The following is a 15,273-nucleotide window of genomic DNA, read 5'->3' as shown; positions in this document are numbered from 1 at the left end:
TCTTTGGTCCTCTTCTGCTGCACTGACAGCCATTTAGTGAACCGACAACCATTTACTAGACCCCCGAGCCAAATTTTCGCTGATCCATCACAGGAGAGCGGATCGATCGGCAACTGAGCTAATTACTTATTGTGTGGCTTGTATTGATGCACATATTAAAGGGGAAATTTTTCAATTAAAAAAAAAACACAGCAGCGTAGGCGGCTGCTTTAAAGCTGCAGTTCAGTCAATATCCTACATGTGTGTTTTTTTTAATAAATCAGTTCTGTAGTAAGAAAAAATACTTTTAGCATTTTCTGTTTTAAAAAAAACAACTTTGAAAGACCAATTTTCTTGTATTCTATTTTAACAAGCATGATTGTTCCTATAGCAACGATTTACATTCCCCATATTTAAAGATGTCGCCAAAATTTGCCGATCAATAGACGGAGAACGAATTGACTGGCAGCTATACAGTTCTTTAGGTAAGTAGAGATTGCCCACATGAAACTATTGAAGTTAAAAAAAAACTAAAAAAAAAACGGGAGCTTGAACTGCAGCTTTAAGAAGCCTTCAAATACTTTTGAAGTGAAACTTCTTTAGTGGCACCTATTCTGATGGGGTAAAACGGGAGAGATGGGGGACAAATGTGAAACGGAAGTGACGTCACAGCTCCCCCCTCCCCCCCCCCCGCATCTACTGTGACATGCGGCGGCGATAGCCGCCGGCGCCGCTCCTAACAGCCGCTGCTCCCCCACACACACCCGCTGTGACATGCTGCCCACGCATCTGCTGTGACATGCGGCGGCGGCGGCGGCGATAGCCGCCGGCGCCGCTCCTAACGGCCACTGCCATGGGTATAGCAAGATGGCTGCCGCAGAGCTTCCGGTGCTGCGGGTGTAATAAGATGGCGGAAGCCGCGCAAGTACTCCGGCAGAGAGAGGACCTCCCACACACCCCTCACCCTCCCACACACCCAGTTGCTCACATGCGGCGGCGATAGCCGCCGCTCCTAACTGGCGCCGTTCCACCGCCCGCTGCCATGGGCTGTGAGAGGAGGAGCCGCTGCTCAGCCTCTCTCCTCCCTCTTGCTTCCCCGAGTCCCGCAGCTCTCCCACACGGCTGCTGACATGCGGCGGCGCTAGCCCCTGGCGCCGCTCCCCCCACCCACCCACCCACTGACATGTGGCGGCGCCGCTCCCCCCACCCACCCACCCACTGACATGTGGCGGCGCCGCTCCCCCCACCCACCCACCCACCCACCCACTGACATGTGGCGGCGCCGCTCAAAATTTTATCGCCGGAGTAGGAGAGTCTCAGGCAGAGCTGCCGCGGGTCCGCAGCTCTGCCTGCCTTTGAGGGGGGGGGGGGGAGTCAGGAGAGAGGGGGCAGGACACAAAGAGAGACACACATACACTGACAGACACACACATATATACACACACACACACACACACACACACACACACACACACACACACACACACTGACTGACACACATACACACACACACACACACACACACACACACACACACACACACACACACACACACACTGACTGACACACATACACACACACTGACTGACACACATGCACACACACTGACTGACACACATGCACACACACTGACTGACACACATGCACACACACTGACACACATACACACACAATGACTGACACATATACACACACACACTGACTGACTGACACACAGACACACACACACTGACTGACACACATACACACACACACACACACACACACACACACACACACACACACACACACACACACACACACACACTGACTGACACACATACACACACACACACACACACACACTGACTGACACACACACTGACTGACACACATACACACACACTGACTGACACACACACACACATACACACACTGACTGACACACACACACACACGCACACTGACACACATATGCACGCACACTGACTGACACACATACACTCACTGACTGACACACATACACTCACTGACTGACACACATACACTCACTGACTGACACACATATACACACTGACCGACACAGAGAGACATTCACACAACACAGAGAGAGAGACATACACTGACACACACACACACTGACTGACACACATACAAACACTGACTGACACACATGCACACACTGACTGACACACATGCACACACTGACTGACACACATGCACACACTGACACACACACTGACTGACACACACACACACACACACTGACTGATACGCACGCACACTGACACACATACACACACTGACCGACACAGAGAGACATTCACACAACACAGAGAGAGACATACTGACTGACACACACACTCACACATTGACTGACACACTGACTGACACACATGCACACACTGACTGACACACATGCACACACTGACTGACACACATGCACACACTGACTGACACACATGCACACACTGACTGACACACATGCACACACTGACTGACACACATGAACACACTGACTGACACACATGCACACACTGACTGACACACATACACACACTGACTGACACACATACACACACTGACTGACACAAATACATACTCTCTGACTGACACACATACATAGTCACTGACTGACACATACACTGACTGTGCCGAGCACGCGCGTTATAAGTCAATTTCTGTGACAAAAGTCAAAGAAGTTTCACTTACTATGCGCGTGCACAGCACACACAGCTTTTTTTTTTTTCTCTCTACCTCCTTTACTCCAACATTGCAATTTTTTTGTTCTCTACCTCCTTTACGCCTAAATTGCAATATTACGTATAAAAACGAGTAGAATGGACTTTTCAGTATGGTATACAAAGTACTCAACTATTATTCAAAGTTACGGAGTGGCTACAGTACAGTTCAATACCGAGGATAACATACAAACTCCTATTAAGTCCCCACATTTTCTTGTGACCCAAAACTGAAGGCATATAGCTGCAACAGAAATACATTTTTTGGTGAGAGAATAAATTGGGTAATTTGGCACCTGCTCTGCCTGTCAAAGAACTTTAAAAGCAGATTAATAAACCTGACGGATTGCAGAAAGAAATCAGATGGCACAGACATTAACTCAAGGGCTGTTTATAAGGGTTTCTGCTGATCACATCATTTATATTACTCTCAGCCTGCAAATAACAAAGAGTAAGATCCCTCGTCAGGTGTAGCATGGGGGGGAAAAAAATGTGTTGAAATAGCGAACTTCTATGTTAAATACATGGGTTACCTAGATTGATCAGTGATTCTGTGCCGGGGGTTTGGGAACGCCTAGGGGTTTGGGAAGTATCTTCATGGGGCTCGCCCCCAAAAATATGTATTGGCTGATCCCAGGCAGTATAGTTGGTTCCATGCACTTACTAAGGCCACAGACTGCACTTTGGTGTGGGTGGTGGAGCGGTGCAATACAGCAAAAGCTTCCAAAGTTGCTGCCTACATTGCTTTGCATCCACAGTGGAAAGCTGCAGCTGATATGATAACTGTACCACCCGTGCGGTCTGCACACACCGAGGTGCAGTTTGGGACCTTATTAAGCTTGTGTTCCTCCCACAAGCCCAGGACATTATACTGCCTGGCATCGGGCAAACAGTTTTGTTAGCAACAGCCTGATGAGTAGGCAATAAGATTAAATAATTAGGGTTTTGCTTAACAAATATTTTCGGAGAGGTGGCGGCAAGGGGCTAGGGAGAGAGGCGGCAGTGTGTTGGGGGGGGGGGGGGAGAGGCGGTGGTGGGGGGGAGAGAGGCGGTCGGGAGGGGAGAGAGGCGGTGGGGGGGAGAGAGGCGGGGGGGGGAGAGAGGCGGTGGGGGGGGAGAGGCGGTGGGGGGGGAGAGGCGGTGGGGGGGAGAGAGGCGGTGGGGGGGAGAGAGGCGGTGGGGGGGAGAGGCGGTGGGGGGGGAAGAGAGGTGGTGGGAGGGGAGAGAGGCGGTGATGGGGAGAGAGGCGGTGGGGGGGGGGGAGAGAGGCGGTGGGGGGGAGAGGCGGTGGTGGGGGGGAGAAGCGGGCGTGTGTGGGGGGAAGAGCGGGGCTTGGGGCATTTGGGGGGAGGGAGAGGTGGGGGTGTGAGAGAGGGAGAGAGGCGTGGGTTTGGTGGGGAGAAGCAGGGGTGTGTGGTAGGGGAGAGAGAGGCGGTGTGTGGTAGGAGAGAGAGAGGCGGGGTGTGTGGGTTGGGAGAGAGGCAAGGGGGGGAGAGGAGGCCGTGTGGGGGAAGAGGCGGCAGTGTGGGGGGGGGGGAAGAGGCGGCAGTGCGTGGGGGGAAAGAGGTGGGGGGGAAGAGGTGGGGGGGTAAAAGAGGTGGGGGAGAGGGCAGGAAAGAGATGTGGGAGAGGGTGAGTATGCAAGAGACAGAAGGAGAGAGATGGGGGGGTGAGAGATAGAGGGGGGGGGGGGTGTCCAGTGGAAACTTTAGGCCTAGGGAAAGCCATCTGCGGCCCAGAGTTCCAATATCTTTTTTTTTTTTAATACAAAAAAAAGCACTTCTTACAACAAATATGAAACAGGTAGCTAAACAAAATAGTTATTTAAGCATTAATATGATAACTATATATATTTTCTAATCTACAGTTTATGAAACAAAGTCACTAAATACAATTATTGACCAGCAATGTGAATTACATTTTAGTGAAGTAAAAATAGTTGTGTCCTTTACCTGTGGTAAATGTAATTGTAGGCCCTCACTAGGAATAGGCTGTCGGGAGGGGGTCTGGTCCAACTGCATGTTGAAAAGTGACGCAAGGGCCGACTGAGCTGCCCGGGCCTTTGCCAGCTTCTTGTTTCTACCAGATCCTTCGAATGTTTGACTGTCCACATTGACAGACATCACAAAGTTCTTGGCGTGGCTTTCTCCGCTCTCGGAGACAAAGTCATATTTCAGGCCTGGACGGAGCTCATTTAAAATCATTACAGGATTTTTCCCACTGGCCGGTGGGAACGAAGATGGGGTAGGAAGGGGAGACTGGATGAGACTGGTAGATCCAGCCAACGACAAGTTGTAGTCACTTGGGGAATTAAAGGGCTCGCTGCCGTTGGAGCCCAAGAAAAATGCGTTTTCAGACTGCCCTGCATTCTCAAATCCATTAAACAGTGCGTCTGGAAAGTCTGCCTGGTCAGAGGTGAAATCAGTGTTTACAGAGAGGGTTCTTCCCATTGCTAGGTGAGCTTCGGATGCATTTGGAAATTGGACAAATGACCTCAAGGCCTTCTCAGCAGCATGAAGCTTGGCCTTTTTCTTAGTAGGTCCTGAGCCCTCAAAGCCTTGCCCATTAACTTCAACAGTCATAATAAAAACTGGTGCGTGGACTGGTCCGGTTTGTGAGAGAAGCTTGTACTGTAACCCGGGCTTTATTTCATTGAGCTGCATTAGGGCGTTCTTTGGCAACACAGGCCCTGGCATTTTCTTCCTCTTCTTAGTTCGGAACTTGGAATGCCCATTGTTGCCTTCCTCCAGCGGCCGTTTCCTGCTGTTGCTTCCCTCACCCCCATTGGAAAGTTGAGGCCACTCCACTGTAGGTTGGCCACTGCTATCCTTTGTCGACACTCCATCCATATTACGGTTTTCTTTGACGTCGGTGCTGCTCGAACCTGCGGTGCCCAGAAAGAGTAACTTACAACGCCTTCGTTGCAGGATCTTGTAAATGCAAAATTTATAGATTCCTTTATCTATCTTTGCCACTGGTTCAGTGATGTGTGGTCACAGAGTATTGTTATAGACTTTCTAGGGGCAAATACTAATTCAGCATGGAAATCTGGCAACTTAAAGTTTAACGTTTATTCAAGCTACACAAATCAATATTTAAAAAAATTCCATAAGCAAATATTCTGTTTAACATATATCACACATTATATAAATGTGTGCCAACTACAACTAGTGTTCTTTAAAAAAACAAAAAAACATGCAAGTATTAATTTGTGGACAATCTAGGGTATTTCAAATATTTGCATGTAGTTAATTATTTCCACCATCCTTAGATACTCAAATCTTAGATTCATTATGCTTCCTCATCTACATTCTGATCTTATTTAACCAGACACTTACTCTAGCCTGAAAGAAACCCCTTATTATCTGCCGATTTGTGCACTAATTGCTCATTTAAGCACTAATTGCCCATTGTAAAGGTTCTGAAGTTTACAGTATATTTTGTTTTCGATATTGACCGTTAATCTTCGCTACATTTGAAATTCAGTGCCACCTGGCCCGATTCACCGGCAAAATTGGACACAGCCATAGTTTTGTTTAAAAGCTTGACAACAATTTTTACTACAATGATTGTGTAAAATGTAAGTTAGGCTAAAAAATGCAATAGTTCAAGACCAAGGGGCTGCCAAACAAGGGGCTTTTAAATAAACAAAGTATGAATATTGGTATTTAAAATAAGGAGGGGCTACAGGCAATAGTAATAGGATATACTGAATTCTAAATGTCTTCCCTTAAAGTAAACGTTAGGCAATTTATGACAAAGCGCATTGTTAGTGTTAAAATGGCCAAATATTACTCTCTAAAGAATACTTAAGTTGACCGTACTTTTAAACTTGTTTATTTTTATTACAGAATACCTTCTCTGATGTGTTGTTTATGATTCTCTGGAGACCATTTAAAAACTAAGCAAACACACACCACTTTACCCAGCCAGCAAAGCTGATGGAATGGTTACTAAATTTTCATTTATAACATCCTCCAGCAAAAGCTCGATAGGTTACTCCTTTCGGCGCTCAATAGACCAAAGACAAAGCCAAAGCGGAGAATCACTGGTTAACATGTGCGTTATACAATTAAAAAAATATATGGGTTTACATTACCAATGGTTAACATGTTTCCAAATTACTGGCTGCATTTCACAATGTAGTGTACTCAGAAATATGTAAAACTGAAACCAACATGAGCATAACATGCAGGTTTCTTTCCCCTGAATACAATTATTTATTACCCCATGGCGATATTCACCAAAAAGTGATAATCCATAAGACATCATTCACGTGAATAAGTCGTAAAGGGCCATATCTACTAAACAGTGTTGCTCCATAAGACCCCTTTCTGTGTCAGAAGAGTCAATTCACTTGAAATGTGCATAAGGGACTATATTTACCAGGTTGTGCTGGAAGATGTCCTATGCAGCAGCACCGCTTAATAAATGTGGCCCTAAAGGTATAAATATACATTATGTTGAGTAGTAAATTAACAACAAAAAATATTTTAAAAAAAACTAAACCGTACAACTTTACTTCTGCCGTACCCTTAAAACACACGTGGACAAACTAAATGTTAACATCCTATGGTAATATAGCCATATTATGGTTATGTCAAATACAAGTAATGACAGTACAAACAAGCAAATCACTGAACAGTTTGCATTGGTATAAAAAATAAAAGCTCGCAAAGAGCAAGAAGCACATTATGCATGAAGCACAACCAGAATACTAAATACACCAAGAGAAAGGGGTGAGGCTGGGAGGCAGACAGAAAGTAAGGACGGTCATAAATGCCTACATTATAGAATATATAACACACACATACACTGTAACGGTGAGCAGGTTTGGTATTAGAACTTGGTAAATCATTAAACAGCTGGTACACACGCACATCCTAACCTTTTTGAGCAAGGCTCCATTGAATGAGTATTGGCGTGTCAATACCAATTGTCTCTAGGCCCAAAGCAGCCCATGTTGTCTAATGAATTGCATGTCAATCCTGGAGCTTTTTCCATAATTTAGTAGGAAAAAAAGAAATGGAGATTTGGAAAGGTAAACAAATACCATTCCCAATCACTCGTTATCAGCTCTAAATACTGTGCGATAAGCTGGTCATCACCTTGCAAGTTTGAATGCAAAATAAGCCCATTGCTCTTCACAGATGTTAAACATGTTTTAGAGCAGTGCTACTCAACTCCAATCCTCACGACGCACCAATAGATCAGGTTTTAAGGATATCCCAGTCTTCGACTGAGCCACCGATTGAGCCACCTGTGCTGGAGCTGGGATATCCTGAAAATATGACTTGGACTGGAGTTGAGCAGCCCTGTTGTAGAGGAAGAAGGACAAGCTCCAAATACAGGCCGCTGGGAAAAGGTTGAAAGCACCACATGCTTATTTACTAGTAAGGAAAATTAAACTATCGTAGCAATCACATCCACAATATTTTCTTACTCATATTTCCTTCATCGTCTACATCCATTGTGAAAAACTTTTGCTGGATTCTTGACTGGCGGAGACTGTGTCTTTCTGCAACAAAACGAAAGAACAGCGGGTGAAATATACATACGGTGTTTCTTTCAATGGAAAATTGGTGTCCACAAGAAGTTGGCCTCCTGTGCCCATAAAGAAATGTGGAGTTTCTAATGATTATTTAGACACTTGAACAATGCCATTATAAGTGCAAACTAAGAAATAGCCAATACAGTGGTATGCTAATGTATGTAGAGTTCGAAAAAGCAAAAATTGATTGAGAGTTGAAAAGCTGGTTTGTGGCCTTTATAAATGTATTTAAACAATTACCATCTGTCCATTAGGCTGGGCATAAATGCTCCATAATAAAAAAGTATCTGTATACAAAGAATATTTTCATGCCGTCGCTTCCCCCCCCCCCCCCCACCCTCCCATTTTCTTATATATTTTTTCTATACTGTTCTTTAACATATTTTCCCAGTTTAAGGAAGTAGTTTATGCTGCTATTCCATTTATTCTTTTGTAACAACCAGATCCTTTTAATTAATCCATTAATTAAATGTCAGTGGTGTTCCCCTCCCTGTTTTCCATGTTTATTGCTATGGTTATATGAGTTAAATTGACTAAATGAGGATTCACAAAAATAAGAATTACAATTTGTGGTGTAGGTGAACCTGTGGGTTTTTACAGATGAGGTTTTTTCTAACATTTAATAAATGTAATGCTTCACAGCACAGGACGATTTCAAATTAACAGGGTCACAAATTTGTTCCACAAAAGAAATCTAGCAAAACTCTTATTAGAAATGTACCTAGCGGACATTTTTAAATCCATAATTACTAAACAAAGGAAGTGTGCTGAGCAATATTGCCTCTTTCTGCTTTATTGTCAGGAAGTGTACAAATGTGTACAAATCAAATGGACAGCGCAGGGCATTATTGAGAAGGAAATAAATAGGGTCTGGAATCTGGCGTTTCCAAATAAGGCATAATTAAAATGCTGTTTTACTGCAGATGTAGTTTCACTTAGACAAGCACATTTCACCCCCTCTGCAACACTGAAAACCATCAGATGTCAAAATAAGGTACAGGCATACCCCGCATTAACGTACGCAATGGGACCGGAGCATGTATGTAAAGCGAAAATGTACTTAAGGTGAAGCACTACCTTTTATCCACTTATCGATGCATGTACTGTACTGCAAACGTCATACACGTGCATAACTGATGTAAATAACCCATTTGTAACAGGCGCTATAGTCTCCCCGCTTGCGCACAGCTTCGGTACAGGTAGGGAGCCGGTATTGCTGTTCAGGACGTGATGACAGGCGCATGCGTGAGCTGCCGTTTGCCTATTGGGCGATATGTACTTACTCGCGAGTGTACTTAAAGTGAGTGTCCTTAAACCTGGGTATGCCTGTATGTAATGAGGATAGAAATGATAAATAAAAGCAATTTGACAAAAAAATTGTATTGGATTAGGCGAGTTTTTTTTTTTTGCCTTGTTGAATTGTAGAATTGTGGTTACAATTCAAATAACGACTCCCATAATTGCTTAAATACCCTATGCACAAACAAGTCATTGGGAGTTAAAACAAAAAAGGGACAAAGTCCGCTACACAGTATAGTGATACTAAAGAACACTTGTGAGCACATTCACATGTCTCAGACTGGTTCCACAAGCCTCCCTTATTATATTCAACAATCAAAATGACTGTACTACCTACATTTATAGCAATATGTGCAACAACAAAAAAAGGGGGAGGGTGGCGGGCGTGTGTGAGAGAACTGGCTGCTCATTGTTATAGACCCGTGCTACATTGTACATCTATATCTACATTGCTATCTGTTCTGGAATCACACACAGACCAACAGTAAGCTAATGATGGGCCGCGTGGACCCATGTTGATCACTGATCCATTAGGTAGTGAAGCTCAGTGTTACAGAGTACATTTATACAAGACTCCCACACCCTGATGCTCACTCAGCAGTACCAGCCTTTTAACACCGGCCTCAGTGTGGTGTTCTGATCATTTTAAATGCTGAACTATTAGATGTTTGTGTATGCCATGAAGAGCCTTTATTCCAAAACTCATAGGGAAGGAATTAAGCTCCCCTCCCATATGATTGATAGAACTGGGTTGATCTTCAAAACAAAGTCCAAAAGAAGTTACGTTTAGTAGGAGCAGAGAGGAGAGCATTGGGGCCACCAGCAGTAGCACAGTAAGCTTGTCCAACAACCATTGCATACCCAAGTTCACTGTAACCAGAGAAAAATATAAGTGATGACGAACGTACTGCCTTCTCGTTTCTCATCCTCTGCCATATCCAACTAAAGTAAATGGGCGAATTAATCTGAGCTAATGGTGGGTGACGGCAAATATGCGGCAGCAATTAAAAGTGTATTAAAGAAAGATTAATCAGTGTGTATATTTATTATAAAGAGAGACCGTGGTTCAATGTCCAATTCATTTGTGTGAAAATGACAACTCGCCTGCAACGGTTCATGGCGGTGGCCTATGAAGTCCAAGTCATATTGCATTTTAAACAAGTTTTGCATAATTATCTTTTATTTGTATTGCATCAACATATACTGCAGCGGGAGGGAGGCCAATAACATTTGTAGTGAATCATGCGAAACCTTCAGAGGTTGTTCAGCTTCCAAGTAGAACAAGTAAAAATTAGCATAGGTTAAAAAAAAAAAATTAAACTAAATTAAATGAAGTAATACATTTGCAGGGCATGTGGTTTTAAAAACAGACTGCCATTTCTCCACTGTACGAAATTATATTATTTTCAATGATGTAACAAAAATGTAACCATTTTTGCTTCGCCACAGGTCGTCTCAAAAACATATGCCGACAATAAATATATATTTCCAAGAGTGTGCAAAGTATTGTAAAGATTATATGAAGCAGGAGGCATCGATGATATAAGATTCAGATATCTTAAGTAGCAATTTCAGCCAGCTCTGCATTCATGTCCTTGAATATATAAATCCATAAATATAGGCACTCTGCTCCCATCTGCTCGTGGTATGAAAAGTGTGAGCTGAACAGTATTTCTAGGTTAGTTAATCATGGAACTGTCAGTCTGCTTGTCAGCATCCCACTTGGAAACAGAAAAATAATGGGGTAATTGAACATGGGTCACTGCCTTAACTCAGAACAGACATTTCTTTTTACCCCTAGCAGACAAGATTTGGATACAGACGTGATCAGATCACAGTTAATAAGCATGAATGATTTATTTTATTCCCCCTAATATTTGCCTGCTAATAACCCCTTGCCCGCTGATGGAGCCAGCAATAAAATACAGGTGGGAAAGAAATGTTATAAATATGCTGGCGGTAGTTCATGCTTGAGAGTTCACGGACCATGAATATATTAAAACATTTAGTAAAGACAGAGTATCGCTACAAACTAAGCCTCTTAAGTTTTCTTTTTTAACACCCTCACACTCTGTCCCATGCTGGCGCGCGCAGGAACGGGCGGAGTGTGAGGGAGAGAAGCCTGCAGCAGGGGAGAGCGGGGCCCGGCGCCAACTGCTTTGTGCCGCCGCCAGCCACCACCGGGTCCCGGCCTGACACCAAGTCGGGGAATTTATTATGTATTGGGGTGGGGGGGGGGGGGGGGTTATTTATTATTTATTGGGGAGCAAGGTGTATTTTTATTATGTATTGGGGTGGGGGTATTTATTATTTATTGGGGAGGAAGGTGTATTTTTATTATGTATTGGGGGGGGGTATTTATTATTTATTGGGGAGCAAGGTGTATTTTTATTATGTATTGGGGAGGGGGGTGTATTTTTTATTGTGTATTGGGAGGGAGGTGTATTTTTTATCATGTATTGGTAGGAGGGGGAGAGATGATAAGACAGGGGAGAGATGATGAGGAGGAGGAGGGATGGGGAGAGAGGATCAGGGAGAGAATGGGGGGAGGGAGAAAAATATTGCAGTCAGTATTAATATTAATGGGGTCATGACATTTTTTTTTTGCCCGGGCATTTCTAGCTACGCCATGACCGGGACAGAACCTTCCTACGGGTAATTATTATGTAATAAATGCTAACAAATATGCATAACAAACGATTGCCATGTTTAAATGTATGAGCTACAGCTCAACCCAGTTATAACGCCATCCATTACAACGCGAATCAGCTTATAACGCCATGCAAGCGCGGCTCCCAATTTTCGTATTTATGAATATTTTACAACACGATTATTGGTATCTTAAATACTTTATTGTACAATGCATACAATTGTACATTATGTCTAACGCAATTCGCTTATAACGCGATGTGATTCTTTGGACCCCAAGCCCAGCGTTATAAGGGGGTTGAGCTGTACTTATAAGATGATTGTGACAGTAGGGGGGTAACCAAGCTCTCAATAAAGGTCGAGTCCATGAATGGTTACCCCTGATCCATATTTTAGGGTTCGGGAGTGTCAGCTCGAGCCCAGTACTGTTTAATGCATAAACTGTAATGTGCGTTAATAAAGAATTTCAAGTGGGGGTTTGCGGAGAAATTGTCAGAATGTGCCTAGGTAGTCGGGGTCCGGAGTTGTCGGTTCCCCTAAAAATGTAGCCGGGAATCATGTCTGATTTCTGGATACATGTAGGCACATTGTCCCAGCAATATCTTCCCTTGAAAACACTTGCACGACTCACCACTAGGGTTCCCTGCTTCAGCACAGGCCAGAAAGTTAAATGGGGCAAAGGGTGTCCCTGTAACTATAAGGGGTCCCTAGGTTAAGGGGACTACCCAGTTAATGCCCAGATCCTATATTGGGTTCATGGGTACTCCAACCATATATGAGGTTGAGAGGGGACTCTCAGAGTCCAGTCTAAGTCTGTAGATAGTGTGTGGGGAATAAAGGCTAGTAGAAAAATAAAGGGCAGCTTTCTATTCTATTCCCCATACCCAGAGACTTAGAACAGTAGTAAAAGTGTAAGTTTCATTTAATACTGTAATCGTGCTTTATGTACTGTTGTGCACTGTATATGAGCTGGGACTTTTGGAACCAATGTTCAGACAGGCTATCAAGTTGGTGCCAGTGAAACTGCTGAACAACAGAGATGAAAGCCACCAGAGTATGCCAGGGTGTGAAAGCCATTTGGGTAGCAGGGAAGGGCTCAAGTACCCACGTCCTGGGATGAATGGCGGTCGTCCGGGCTGCCATTTGCCCCACCAGACTTGGAGGAGCCTGACCCAGTGGGTGGCATCTGAATAGCAAGGGACTAAGGTGGCAAACTTAAGCATGTCCCTTGGCAGATTCAGATTCCCTGCTTAGCCGGCTTTCCAGACCGGCTTTGCTCCGATTGGCTACTGAGAAAGTTCCCACGCACTTATTGGCTGTAGTATTTTGTGAATGAACTCCAAAATACTATAAGAAACCGCTAAGCCAATAACGGAGAGATTTCCAGCGCCGGAAGTGCGGGCGGGCTATTCTTGCGTGAATAGCAGAGCACAGGCTTCAGAAAAGTCTGCCCGGGAAATATTCTAAGTCCCACTTTTGGCGGTCAAGTTCTGAGAAGAGAATGTAGCGGTCGTGGCTGGGGTTGCAAGACTATTTTGGTTCCAGGAGTTTGGTACTAACACCCGGTCAAGAAAGAGTCCAAGTTCTCAAAAGAGAAGGGAGCGGTGGCATGTGGAACTTCACGCCGATTTGGAAACCAGAGGATTTCGGGCTAGGTCCCGGTCAGGATAAAACTCTTATTTAGAGTTCCCTGCACCTAGAACAGTCTAGTTTTCTACCCCAGACTCCCAGTAAGTGTGCTTTTACGCCTGTATTTTGTGTTCCACTGTGTGTATGCCTATTTCTGTGAATAAACCTCAATGTATTTAGTTATCTTGTTTTGCTCAATGCATGATCCTGGTAAAAGGTGTACAATAAACCTGGTCTCCCCATGACAGTGATTTCGTGCATTTCTACACAAATTAGGTTATTACCAGAAAATAATAGACTTGACTTGTGTTCTATTCCACTATCTTGCAATGACATGGATATTTTAAAAAATTGTATAGGATGAATCATGAAATGGGACAGTTTTGTAACAGGTAAAGGTCCATCATTTTCTGCTTTCTGCGCTTGGAACAGGTTATATTTATTTTTCTATTGAAACGTAGGCTTGTCCCACTTTTATACTTTACTACTGAGCGTATTCCTCATCTTTTATCCAGCTTAGTGTGCAGAAATCGAGAAGATGTTTGCGAGTTTTCTTTTTATGATTTATTACTGGAAAAGCAACTGAAATTGTATTGTAAAGCCCTTGGAAGTTCACCTGCGGGACAGCCCTTTCACAAGCAAATTATATGAAACAAGTTTTACCAATAAAGCATTGTACAGCTCAACCCCATTTTAGCTCGATCCGGATATTTTTTTTTTTTAACACACACACACACACACACACACACACACACACACACACACACACACACACACACACACACACACACACACACACACACACACACACACACACACACACACGCTGGGGCATCGTGGTGGGGCTGCTGGGACAAGTGCTGTGGCTACCAGCGCCTCACTCCTGGCTCCTCTCTCCCCCCGATCTCCCTATCAGGCGTGCAGCGGCCATTTAAAAAAATAGCGCGACCCCGGTTATAGCGCGGTCGGATCGGGTGGCCCCCGAGGACCGCGTTATAACGGAGTTGAGCTGTACTTGTGATCTGGAGAAGAAACCCACCGAGTCTCAGACAGAAAAGGTCCTCCCTCGCAATGTGCATGATTTCTGCAGACGTGATTTTAGTACATCATTTCTGCAAATGTGATTTTAAATGGCTTCCTGCACCTTCTCATCTTACAGTCTACTAGCCACCCAAGCCGCGAAGAGAAAACTGTGTCACCCTGCTCCTTTTTAACTGCTGAGACATGAGTTCTTGCAACATTATCTCAGCTATTTTCAACAGGTTAATAACTGCAGATTTTATGGAGCTTAGCATTGCAATTTTACCGAGGCAAGCGCTTCTAAAAACAGAATTTCATAATATTTTGATAGCTTGAACCCATCTCTGACAGAGAATTGGGAAACAGATTTAGTTTGCTGTGTGAGCTACAAACACAGATTGATACTCTAAGCTATCTGTACAATTT

The 15,273-nt window shown here is 44.1% G+C and overlaps 1 protein-coding gene across 4 annotated transcripts in view; it reads right to left on the bottom strand.

Moving 5' to 3' along the window:
- Positions 1–15,273, bottom strand: part of ADARB1 (adenosine deaminase RNA specific B1) — a 105,730-nt gene that overhangs the window by 16,286 nt on the left and 74,171 nt on the right. For 3 of the 4 annotated variants that reach the window (XM_075607144.1, XM_075607142.1, XM_075607143.1), the window contains exons 3-4: positions 8,143–8,217; positions 4,652–5,583 (exon numbers count right to left, since the gene is read on the bottom strand). In XM_075607144.1, coding sequence (XP_075463259.1) covers positions 4,652–5,583; positions 8,143–8,217 — 1,007 coding nt within the window. Of the gene's footprint in view, positions 1–4,651; positions 5,630–8,142; positions 8,218–15,273 lie in introns of all 4 variants that reach the window. The other variant, XM_075607145.1, reaches the window with a different exon arrangement.

Source organism: Ascaphus truei, chromosome 7, assembly GCF_040206685.1.
Source record: "Ascaphus truei isolate aAscTru1 chromosome 7, aAscTru1.hap1, whole genome shotgun sequence".
Lineage (NCBI taxonomy): Eukaryota > Metazoa > Chordata > Amphibia > Anura > Ascaphidae > Ascaphus > Ascaphus truei.
This window is presented reverse-complemented; position numbering and strand designations above follow the sequence as displayed.